The sequence below is a fragment of the Rhododendron vialii genome, chromosome 4a (genome assembly GCF_030253575.1).
Source record: "Rhododendron vialii isolate Sample 1 chromosome 4a, ASM3025357v1".
In the NCBI taxonomy this organism is placed as follows: Eukaryota; Viridiplantae; Streptophyta; class Magnoliopsida; order Ericales; family Ericaceae; genus Rhododendron; species Rhododendron vialii.
This window is the reverse complement of record NC_080560.1, coordinates 2,451,452-2,464,374: the sequence shown is the minus strand read 5'-3', so window position 1 is coordinate 2,464,374 and position 12,923 is coordinate 2,451,452. Positions and strand designations below refer to the sequence as shown.

General features: G+C 34.2%; 1 protein-coding gene across 1 annotated transcript; it reads left to right on the top strand.

The window, feature by feature from the left end:
* The first annotated feature begins 3,372 nt into the window (after positions 1-3,372).
* Positions 3,373-4,941, top strand: LOC131321600 (uncharacterized). Its single transcript, XM_058352486.1, has 2 exons — positions 3,373-3,928; positions 4,675-4,941. Exons 1-2 carry the CDS (start codon positions 3,490-3,492, stop codon positions 4,725-4,727), a joined length of 492 nt encoding a protein of 163 aa, XP_058208469.1. The 5' UTR covers positions 3,373-3,489; the 3' UTR covers positions 4,728-4,941.
* Positions 4,942-12,923: the final 7,982 nt, after the last annotated feature.

Genomic DNA, 12,923 nt, shown 5'->3' with positions numbered 1-12,923 from the left:
CTGTATAATCGTAATGATTAACACTGATTGCGATTTGTTTTGTGGAAGTGTCCGTGTTTTCTGGAACCCTCTTTTTTCAGGCCTCCACTTTCCACTGTTCTTAATTATAGTAATTATTAGTGTTATATAAATTGAATCCAACTTTAATCAACTTTCACCAGGCACTACTATAATCATCACCCTTGCTTTCTAACATTTTCTAAAAATATACAGTAATTCTGAGTACTAGAGTCAATAATCAGTAATTTTTATGCGGGTGGAGGCAAATAAAGTCGGGATAAGATCTCTGTATGAGGTGCGTTTTTGCTAAACTAAATGGACTACAGGTTAATGGCAATAACCAAGTTGTTACCGCTAAATGGTACTAGTACTATTTTGATTGATATATGTGAGTAGAATGACCTGCTAAAAAATCCGTAAAGATGTGAGTTTCAGTCCATTTTGTTTAGCAGAAACGCACCCTCGCGCACAAGGATTAATAGCACTTGTGAGGTTTCGAATTTCAAACTCGAAACGAAGCAAATCCTTAAGGTGGGGAACTTGACGAATACGCCCGAGTGTTTTGTTTTGTTTTTCATTAGAAAATGGAAACGTAAAGGAAGAGATGAATTTTGGTGAATAGCTTCGTTTTCTTAAAGGTTTTTTTAGGGACAAAAACCATGCGCAATACATGGCACAAGTGATAATAAAGCAACTTCCATGTCTTCGAAATACTTGAACTTTTATTTGGGGTAGCATTTTGTGGAGAATTTTGTTTTAAATTCCAAATTTAATGTGTATTGCGCTTTTTTATCCCGAGAAATGGAGAAATTTTTGACATGGTCGCTTTCTAACCACAAATAATCCTGAATATATGTTATAGGACAAAATGAGAAATTACTAACAAAAGTTGGCCAGAGATAAAGGCATGACCCAAAAAATTAATCCAATTTCTTGACCTAAAATCGAATTGTAGAAAAATTCAAGATCCTAAAAATCATTCTAAAAGTGACTAGTCAAAACAAGAATGGATTTTATGATAATAAATAATTGTATCTGTTTACAATAACTACAACGGTAGTTGCATGATCATCTCTAGAGATTTATGTAGTTCGAAATTTTTAATTTGAAAATGCATGTGAGAGAGGTATGATTGAGGTGTGACGCATTGTGTCCCAACCATTTTTCTCCGTGCATGGGGATAGATAGTAATAACGAGATTAGTATTATCTCTAGGGTTATCAGACCACTGCTAAACAATGAAACTGTATATAATGTCTTCTTTACCCTCCAAATATTCTCAACTTACGGAGAAAAAATCGCCTCAACCTTTGGCTCCGTTCAAAACGGGTTTTAAGTACTTATTTTTTAAGAAGATAATTTCAAGCTAAAAAATAATGGATTTAATGAAATCTAAAAATATGAAATATGGATCTTATTTGACGAGATCTTTTATACTGTACAAAAAAAATCAAAAAATTAATTTTCATTTATATTATTTTTGAGTTTGAAAATGTGAAATAAGTACTTATTTTTTAAGAAGGTGTTCTGGAACGGGGTTATAATCCTTCAAATTGTTGTGCGCTCCCTTTCTCGAATCTTGCATTGCGTCCGCGTTCTCAATTCTTACTCTATTATATTTTAATAGTTTAAGATATATTTCAAAAATTCTTTCAAACTCGTGCTCGCTTAGCACGCTAACTTGGTTTACTTTTCTCAACACTCATGGTGTTGTGCACCATCCGAGCCCTCTTTTCAGCAATCAAATAGTTCAGATTTCATCTCAGCAATAAGCGACTTGTATTGCCGAACGGATAGTTCAAATAGTGCACAACAAAATATTGTGCACCTCCTGCACAGCACCATCCCGTTTACCGGCCCTTTTGCCTTTCGGGACCAAGCACACTGTGATCTGACTCTCTGACGACTCTGACTGTTATTACATCGTTCTTCACAGATTCTCTATTTGACTGATTTACCCCCCTTTAATGCTTATAACCTCGTTCAACGCTATCTTTGATCAAATTCTGTTGCAATTTTGTTTTGAAAATTACCATATCATAGGATTTCGAAGTGCACACTTCACAACTCCTTAATTTTGTGAAAGGGTATTACTACTACTTCCAAACATCCAAATTTATTACTGTTGTTGACCTATGTGCACCAAAAATTAGTACTGTAATTACTTTCTTGAGTAATTTTTACTATCTTTTGTACTAATTAAAAGAATTAAAAGACGAGGTATGAAGTTTTCACATGGGTCTAGTTATTAGGTAACCCAATGAAAGAGATAGATTACTCTGATGGCATATTTGTATTTTAACCCCCAAAAAAAAAAGGAAAAAAAAGAAGAAAGTTTACTGTGATGGCTAATTAAGAGTTACCGATAAAAAACGAAGTCTATCATCCAATTTTTTGCTCAGCAAAGCTACGCCCGCCGCACAATTTTACCGCTTTCTCAATTTCACTGTCTGTCTCGGCAATCAATGATCCGGATTTTAAACAAACTATTCAAGAGACTTTTTTCTGAAATAGTTTTTAAAAATTCGGACCGTCCAAAACACTATTAGATAATGAGGAGCTGTAAAAGAGATGGATTGGCATAGGCTTTTTCGTTTTTTGCTTGTGAAAATTTTGCTGGAATTGGGAACAGATAATAACAGGAGGGAGGGAGACCTGTCTCTTTTTGACATGTGTAATTAATCCCTACAATGATGGGATTTGTGGCAAATCAGATGCATCTTAAAAAGGTTTAAATGGTTTAAAATGAGAAACGTAGTTGGACAGGTTAGCCAACTAGGATACTAATCTTCAAAACATTTTGTGACATTAATTATTTTACTTAAATAAGGTTTGATGACGTGACAACCTTATGACTCTCCCTGCGAACAGTTGGTCTGGAATGCAATATAGTGTATATACACGCTGACGTGACAATCATTGTGGCAACGACGTGTTAAAAATTATTTCTCATTCCTTTACTAAATGCTAACGACAAATCAAAATTCATAACTTGATGGGTAAGAAAACAAAACTTGCGACCCGTTTAGTAACCTTAGCTTATTCACTTATCGTTTTTATTTGCTTATTTATTTTTTGCATTATTTATTTATTTTTCGTCTAGATTTAGCGACAAACATACCCTTTATTGACCCCTACATAAAGAATAAAACTAAAGAGTTATTAATACAAAGAACTATGACGTGTGAAAGGAATCCCCAAAATCCTCTCCCTTCAAATTAAATACTAAGTATTATTCTTTACCCAGTTTATGCCACATTTGACCATTAACAAAATACAGTAAAATTGGGTGACTCGACCAAGGCTATTTAAGTAAAAACCCATTTCGCGAAACCCTTTTTAAACACATACCTCTTTTAAAAAAATTAATTAAAAACCTTTTTAAACAGTCTTTCCACTTTCCAAACTCCCTCCATATTTCCCCAAAAAAACTCATCTCCTAAAACCCCCCAAACCCTTTGCCTCTCTCTCTAAAAAAATCTTTCATTCATGGCTCTCATTCAAACCCATTTCCCACTCCTCTTCGTCCTCCTCATCCTCTCTCTCCTCCCCCTCTCTCCCTCCTCCCCGGCCACCATCCACGACCTGCTCCGATCCAGCGGCCTCCCGGCCGGCCTCTTCCCGAAAGCCGTCAAATCTTTCTCTCTCTCCCAAACAGGGCTCCTCGAGGTACAGCTCGACGGGCCCTGTTTGACGAAATTCGACACCATGGCGTTTTACGAAAGCGTCATCAGGGCTAATCTGACTTACCGGAGTCTCTCTGCAGTTGAAGGGCTGTCTCAAGAAGAGCTTTTTCTTTGGCTGCCTGTTAAGGATATCTCAGTCAATGATCCGAAATCTGGGCTTATACTTTTTGATATTGGGCTTGCTCAGAAGCAGCTTTCTTTGTCGCTTTTTGAAGATCCGCCTGACTGCAAACCCGATCAAGGTAATTATTGGGGTTATCGGCGTTCAAGGTCGGATTGTTTTAGTTCCCATTGACAGAAAGTTGTAATTTTATTTTTTTTTGGAGTTTTTCAATTTTGATTCCTGTGGGTTTATTTGGGTTGGATTCAGCTTGTTTGATCTGGGTTTTCGTTTTCTTTTTGTGGGTATGATTTTGATTTTTTTTTTATTACTTTTTTTGTATTTTGAATTGCTGATTTTGTTTGGTCATACATGGTTCATGGCTCTCTCTCTCTCTCTCTCTCTCTCTCTCTCTCTCTCTCTCCACTGAGCATTTGCAGAGAAGTTGAGAAAAATTAAAAATGGATACTCTGTTTCTAAGTAGTCTCTCTCCATCCATTGATCTGATATAAAATTTCTATACTCGTTAATCTTTTTATGGAACTACATAATTTCTGTTCATGTCTAAAAAGTGAAATTTATGCTCTGTTTGGAACTCGTGGAAAGAGGCCGATGAGATTCGAGAATAATTAAGGAAGGAAATCGGTGTGAAACCTAGATTGAAAATTTTAACCCGTATATAATATTCTATTTTGCTATCTCCTCTTTTCTCCTTTCTTCTCTCCAAAACCGAATAATAAGAGAATGGAAATTTGTTAAATTTCCCCTACCTTTTTCTAAAGCATAGTTTATTAGTAAGGGAAAAGAAAGTTATAAAGAGACCGAATCATTCTTTTCTTCTGTCTAAGTAAGTTAAATGTATAGTCTAATTATTTGATAATTATGCAGGTGTATTGATGAAGAGAGGTGGGAAGGGGAAAGGTTTCGGAGCTCAAAGATAGAAGAAGAACAAGAAGAAGATGCCAATTAATCTTCATCTTTTTTTTTTTTTTTTAAAACTTTTTTGTCTTTTTACTAATAAATACTACTAGGTAATTAGGTGTTGTTTTGTTTCTTACTAGTATTAATTAAGTGTTATTAGGTGTTGGTAGAGTTGTAAAGATGTTGGAATCTAAGTCCTAATCACACATAAGAAGTGGTAATGTTCTAACCTAATCATATTTCTTGCTCTGATCAACATTGAGATTTTTTTATTTTTTTTTTCAATAATTGGCTGATGGGATCAACTTACAAGATTCTAGAAGCTAACGACATGATAAATTTTTGCCGATCTTGATATTAGATGATAACAATCTGCAACTCAAGCATTGGATCTATATTTAGCTTCCTCATCTTTCTAGTACTATCTTTTTATTGGGAGAATCCAACTTCCGGTCCGAGTTTGATGGGTAGAGAACCATTCTTGAAATTATGGCCATCAAAAGTGTTGTTAACTCATACAAGCTTTGAGTTATCAACATATTTTTACCGATGAAAATGGATATTGTTGACGAGAATCTTTCACAAATCTAAACAAATGATAAGATGCGACTGCTTCTTGCCATCTAAATTCGGAACGGCAGATAAGCCGGATTTTTTTTTTTGTAATCTCTTTGATCTTTTGGTTGGGTAAAGATAAAATCTCTTTGATTTTATTTCCTTATTCACAGGAAAGTTGCATTTTCTTTTTCTTGTTCTCTTTTCTGTAGATTCCAAATGGAAAGTGCCACACATCACGGGCGAAATTTCTGCTGCCGTATAGGCAAATGCTTTCTTGGATTTTATCACATTATTGGTCCCTGTGGAACCCTCTTCCACGTGAGTTGTACTGCAATCTACCACGTCATTCTATTCTGCGAATTAAAGGACGAAAATGGATTAAACTTTTTTTAGTATTCAAATGAACTAATTTTGTAAATGAACTCATAAAAATATATATTTAAATAAATTAAACAACTCCAATCATTTGTGTAGATCTATTTGTCAAGTGAATCTTACATAATTCGATATGTTGTACCCATGGCTTCTTCTTTTTTTTTTTTTTGTAAAATAGGTACACCACATGATATATCCATACATTTGGTGCACATCACTGTTTTTACTTTACATTTGAATTGTTAGTTTTAATAACCTTGATATTTTCTTTATCACCGCAAATAATTTAATTATAAGACATCCGTGTAATTCTAAACGAATGATAATCATAAGAGAAATGAATATCAGAACTTAAAAAATAGAGTATATACAATAACAGAAATGTTAAGAGTACCGAGAGTGGCGTAACCAGGACTATGCATCAATGGGGTCACTATAAAGAAAAAATTCCGGTGACAGCAAGGATGGACGAATGAATTGTAAGCCTTTTTTTTTTAAAACGACGAGATCGCTTATCAACTTTCGTATGTTTTCAGAAATTCACATTAAGTGCAAATTTTCCCAATTAATATTAGGTGGGCGAATTCTTGTACAATAGTTTATACAAATGCACACATTTTTTCCTTTTATAGTCATTCACCTCCTTAGTGAATGGCTAAGATTATTTTCATCTAACAACCCACACTCTCCTTTTAGAATCCTCTTAAAAAAAATATTTCATTTCTCACACCTCTAGAATATTTTAGAACTCTCCACACAAATCTAACATATAATAGAGTTTCTTACAATCTTGTATAAACATTCCATAAGAAAAATGTACAACAGTCTATTCTCATTTTTTATACGTATTTTATCGAATGATATGGGCTTGCGACAAAAAATTTTATAGTTTGATTAAGAACTAAGGAATGTCTAATTGAGATAGTATATTTTTAATAACGATTAAAAGGTTAAAATGTTAAAAAATAACTTTGACTATAGAAATGGGACCTAGTATGGATTCTATATAAAATACATAATGTTCACCATATTTTCAGTTATTGACAAAATTTCTTAATATGCACATAATTGTGTTGGCAAGTTGGCTCAATTGTATAAAAGAAATATTATTTGATTAATGTAAAACTTAAACTACCTACCAATTGAAAAAAAAAATTAAAAAAAAGTTAGTAGTGGGGGCCTGTGGCCTGGTGGACCTAGGGTGGCTCCGCCACTAAGTACTGACCAAGTGGATACATTATACATACAATGTACATATGCCGCGTGAGGTTCACTATGAGTTTCATGCAAATGATCCAATCAATAAAAAAAATTAGCTCAATTGAATATGCATAAAGTCCTGATCTAATTTTCTAATTTTTTTCATTCAAAAACTAGGGTCTTTTCATTCAGAACTTATCTCTAATTTCTGAATGAAAAGATAGAAGATTTGATCAAGTACGCATATTCGATTGAGTTAATTTTTTACAACACTTTCTTAAAAAATAAGTACTTATTTCATATTTTCAAACTAAAAAATAATGTAAATGAAAAATAATTTTTTGATTTTTTTTGTACTGTTCAAAAAATCTCAATGAAATTTAGCAAACAAAATCCATATTGCTAGAAAATTATTCGCGTAAACACATTTATTTTTGAACTCGAAATTACCTTCTTAAAAAAAAGTGCTTAAAGAAAGTTCAGGAACGAGGCCTTTTTTTTTTGTTTGACAAAGAGGAACGAGGCCTTCAGGAGTGCTATTACTTGTACTTTCTTCAACAAAATGATTATTGATGATTATTTGGATTAATTTCACGTCAAATCCAGGCCAAATGAGGGCATATGATTTGGAGTTGAAATCAACAGCAGTAGTATATCACATGGCATCCATGGGCCACTTTCATGATTGTGTCCACACGTGGCTCTTGCTGTTGGGGTGATTGATGGACATGCACTAGTGAAAATTTGTCCCTCTTCCAATGGATTTATATGTCTTCTTCTGCTGGTGCCTCTTTAACAGGAACTGGGTGGTGCATGCTTGACCCAACTCAACAGGAAGCACAAGACTTGAGTGCAATTGGAATCTACTCTTTCATCATTTGGAGAAATTGTTTCATTCTATGCTCGATAGCCAGGACATGTGATGTTCCACACGCGTTGTGATTGATAAATATGGTGGGATTCATGCCCTTTTGTATTGGTAAATATTTCGATACAGCATAATATGTGATAAGTTGTGATTGGTGCGAAGTACTATTGCTCCGATAACACTCAGTAACCTCTCATTCATTTGGTTCATCATTTGAGTTGACATTATAAGAGTAATTTTTTGTGAACTCTCAATGGACTGTTCCGTTCCAGAAAATAAATTGCTTAAAGTCACGCGATTGAATAGAATATGTATTTTAGATGAAAACTATGTATATTTATTGTGAGAGGAAGTATACCAAATTATGCGGCTACTAATGGGAACTCTATTGGAAATAGCGCTTCGATCGCTTATTCAACAAGGCCAACGTATTTCAAGAAAACTTGTAAAATTCATCTGAACTAACATTGTGATAAGATTCAAAATATGCAATCCCTTAGTATTTCATCTTCAATGGTTTCTCCCCAAGTCCTAGCGCACGACATCACCGGTGAGGGCCAAGTAAACGAAGAACGAATATGCAATCCCTTGATATTTCATCTTCGATGGTTTCTCCCCTAGTCCATGACATCGGGCAAGAGCCAAGTAAACGAAGAACGAATATCGAAACTAATGGTCACGGACCACTCGAGATAAACACACGGTGAGCCATCGAGACACGACAAAACGGCCTAGTTGACATAGCCAATTGCAAACAATCCGAAAAAGTCCCTTAGGCCTTGTTCGTTTGGTAACTTTGTGTATTTTAGTTTTGGCAGTTGGTGAAAAAAAAAATAGGGAAATTTTTATAAATGGTCCCTCTAGTTTGCATGAATTTTCATTTTCGTCCCTCTAGTATCAATTGTGTTACTTTTAGTCCTATAATTTGCATTCTGTCTCAATTTCGTCCCTCTCGCTTACGGCGTTAATGAAACAAACGGAATTGGAGGACAAAATTGTCATTTCTCCTCACAGAGGGACTAAATTGAGATTTTATGCAAACTAGAGGGACTATTTCTATAATTTTGTTTTTTACTTTTGTTTTTGTAAATAAATTTAAAATACATCATATATAATATATTTCTCATCTCACTTTATATTGAATAATAAAATATACGTTGAAATTTTGTAAAGTTTTTATTATATACATCACAAAAAATATGAGAAAATTCGAAAAACGACCCTTATGTTAATTGTCTTGGTCTTGTATTTTTTTTTTCAATTGAATTTTCACTATCGTTATTTTTTTTGTCACATGATTAAAAAGAAAAAGTTGTTCAATAGTATTTAGAAATCTTGTAATTGTGTTTAATTAAGCAATGAAACACTATTAAATATTAAGAGATCAAATACATTAAAATATGGGTATAAGTGTATTTATTTTGGGACTTACTCATAAGATCACTCATATAACAAATAAACACGGATTTTAAACATTTTTTTTATTGGGTGAAAAAATAAGAAGATTATAAGAACATGATACAAAGACATTAGCTAAGGGATTGATTTGTACATTTTCTAATATTTTTGTAATGTGTAATGAAATATAAATTTTCCAATATAGTTTGATTACCCAATAAAAAATAATTCAGTTGTCAAATACATTACTTATGGTCTTTTTTATTTTATTTGCAAAAAACGAAAGTAAAATGTAAAATTTTAAAAATAATCCCTCTGATTTGCATAAAATTTCAATTTGGTCCCTCTGTGAGAGAAAATGACAATTTTGCCCTTCAATTCCGTTTGTTTCATGGATGGCGTTAGGGAGAAGGACGAAATTGAGATGGAATGAAAACTATAGGGTTAAAATTGATACAATTAATAGTAGAGGGACGAAAATGAGAACTCATGCAAACTAGAGGGACCATTTTTATAAATTTCCCAAAAAAATAAGATAATGATTGGAGAGAGGAGTAATGAGTGGAAAAAGATAGAGAAAGATATATGGTAATGATTGAAAAACAAAATTAGAGAAATATGATAATGATTGGAGAAAGATATATGGTAATGATTGAAAAACAAAATTAAAACAAAGTAAAACATCAAAACGAACAAGACCAATTAGCTACAAACTCTCAATTGTGGATGTCAAAATCGAATATCTTTGTAGCATATAGGAAATCCTTTTTAGAGGGTGGCAATTTTAGGGCAAAATTGATGTTATTTTATTTTATTTTATTAAAGCAGGGTGTTTCGGTCTAGTTCGCGCGCACCTCGGACTAATCCCTACGGTCCCTCCCATAGCCGTTTTCATACGCTTACAAGGTGAGGTGACCCTAAAAATTGTTAGCATGGATAATCGAACTTGAAACCTTAGAATAATAAAATAAAATAAACACCTAAGTTCCAAGCCAAAACCACTCGGCCAATCCTTTGGGGCTAGCAAAATTGATGTTTGTTAGCCGACAAACGCTTAATTTATGAAAGAAATCCTCATGGCCGGTTTACTATTCTGCATCATTATTTACTCTATATATTTTTTTCATGAATTACAAGTTGTTTAGGACTGGTTTGACAATGAAGGCTTCCCATTTAAAAAGGTGTCGTTTTAAAGCTTATTTAGGCACCGTTCCAGAAAGTCAAATAAGTACTTATTTTTTAAGAAGACAATTTCAAGCTCAAAAATAATAGGCTTATTAAAATATAAAAATATGCAATATGGATCTTGTTTAAGAGATCTCAATGAGATCTTTAATACGATGCAAAAAAAAATTAAAAATTTATTTTTCGTTTACATTATTTTTGAGTTTGAAAATGTAACATAAATACTTATTTTTTAAAAAGGTATTCTGAAACGGGCTCTTAACCTGTTAATGTAATGGGTCGGCTTTTAGAAAATGAGAATGGCACTTAACTAATATGGGGTCACTGTTTGTGATTTTAACCCTCAAATTTGTGGCTTCTTTTATGGGCTGTGGCTTGTCAATTTTGTGGCTTCTTTTATGGGCTGTGGTTTGTCAATTGTCATTGTTGTAACACACCGATTTTCGAATACGTTATATTTAAAGTAAATTTTTTTTTCAAACGATTTCCAGTCATTTAAGACAATTCTCTTGTTTAAAAGATAAATTAAACACAAATAGCGGGAGCACGGTCTAATAACAACCGAATTGAAATTTCAGAGTTCTTAAAAGTTGATACGATTACATTGCAATTCTCCAAAATACAGCTTTACTCATCAGAGCATCTAAAGGTACGGGTTCCAAGCTTGAACAGGTTTCGGGTTAGCGGCATTGTCTTCATTCTGGAGTATAGTCCTTTTCTTTATCCTTTGACACATGGCGTACGTGAAAATGTCAGGGTAACAATACGTAGCACCGCGAGTGTGAAACGGATAACAGATTAAAGCATGTGTATTTCGAAATTCTAGTTTACCGATGAGTTGAAGAAAATCATCCTAACATTATCTGGCACTATAAGAGAGATTAAAAAAAAAAAACTTGTCTAGGATTTTATTTATTCAACAGGAGGATTATATCCGATGAAAAAAAGAGATGGATCATATGATTCTCTGTAAATTTGCGTCAACAATATATTGAGTCTTATAATCGAGGTGTGCGTTGTGAAGAGAACAGAACTAGTTAAAGTCAGTTAGTTGGTTGGTTATGTGGTTCATCTGTATTTGCATTTCATTTCAGTTGTATTTGGTTTTTATGTAACTAGAGATAGTGTCCAGCTCATCAAGCCATGTGGGGTTATTGTAAACCAATAGGAGGCTGAGTTGAGGTGATATAAATAGGTGTGCTTTCTCTGAGTCTTGTAACCGATTCATATAGAAATAAGAAATGGGTTTCATCTTTTTCTCTCTCTGCTATTCTTAGATTCAGAATTTCATCATGCGTATCAAAGCCGCTGACGTGAGTCCAGATCTACTTCACTTTGTTCTGCATTTTCTCCGTTCATACTTCCGTCAAGATCTCGAGAAAAGTCATGGCTACATCTCAATCTCAGTCTTCTACTTCTACGTCTTCTGCGACTTCTTCTGCAACTGTTCCCCCAGCTCTTGCTTTTCTGGTTGCTAATTTTCATTCCTTGGTCAATATTAAGCTTGAATCAGGTAATTACCTACTTTGGCGAACTCAAGTGGTGAACGCTTTACGTGCTAATGGATATATAGGTTATCTTGATGGTTCAATTTCACCACCGGCACCTACGATACTTGATTCTTCAAATGCTAGGGTTTCGAATCCAGAATTTGTTCTCTGGACTTTAGTTGATAATCAGCTTTTGTCTTGTTTAACTGCGAGTCTTTCTGCTTCAACTTTACCACATGTTTTGGGGCTTGAGCATGTCTCACAAGTTTGGCAGACTTTGGAACATCGATTCAATACTCTCTCTAAATCACATATTCATGAGTTACGCAGTCGTTTGTATAGTGTGACTAAGACTGGAACCATGGACTCTTACTTAGATGAGATTAGAAATTGTGCACAGAGGCTTGAAGCTGTTGGATATCATGTTGAGGAAAATGATCTGGTGTTTTGTGCTATTAAAGGTTTACCATCAGTTTTTAGAGGTATCAAAAGTGCCTTCAATACAAATCAAAGGAGATATATTGTTTGATGAATTAGCTGCTATTTTACGCAATGAAGAAGCACAAATTCAAAAAGATGAAGGAGAAGTAGGACTTAGTTCGTCAAAAGTGTTTTTCACCACACCAAAAACCTCTTCGCATGATCATGAGGCCAGTGGTTCTGGATCACAACTGTTACAGTCTGGACCATCTGGTTCATCAGGTTTTCCAATGTATCAAACTTCCAATGCCTCTGGACCATACTTTCCTCAACAGGTTTTTCCACAATCAAATCGACATATCTCCTTTAGTGGTGGTAATAATGGTGGCTACAATAGAGGTCGAGGTGGAAGAGGATCAGGTTTTGGTGGTTACAATACAAGAGCAGAATGTCAAATTTGTGGAAAAACAAACCACACTGCTTTCTACTGTCATCATAGGCAAAATCTGCAGTATCAACCCCCACAGTTTATGTTCTCTGGACCTAGAAGATCATTCAATCAGTCTTGGTATGGAAATGGAGTCAATCAGTGGAATGGTGGTAATAATCAGTTTTCTTCTTTTGTCCCACTGCCTCAGCATAACATGATGGTTCCTAGGGATTTTTCTGGACGCTCAACTGGTTCTTTTGGTTCATCTTCTCCATCCCAAGCTAATCTGTTG

What these genes read in the sequence shown, in the direction of transcription:
- LOC131321600 (XM_058352486.1), top strand. Translation starts at nt 3,490, where the DNA reads ATGGCTCTCATTCAAACCCATTTCCCACTCCTCTTCGTCCTCCTCATC. An exon ending in TGACTGCAAACCCGATCAAG is followed by an intron (nt 3,929 to 4,674) that starts GTAATTATTGGG and finishes ATAATTATGCAG; the next exon opens with GTGTATTGATGAAGAGAGGT.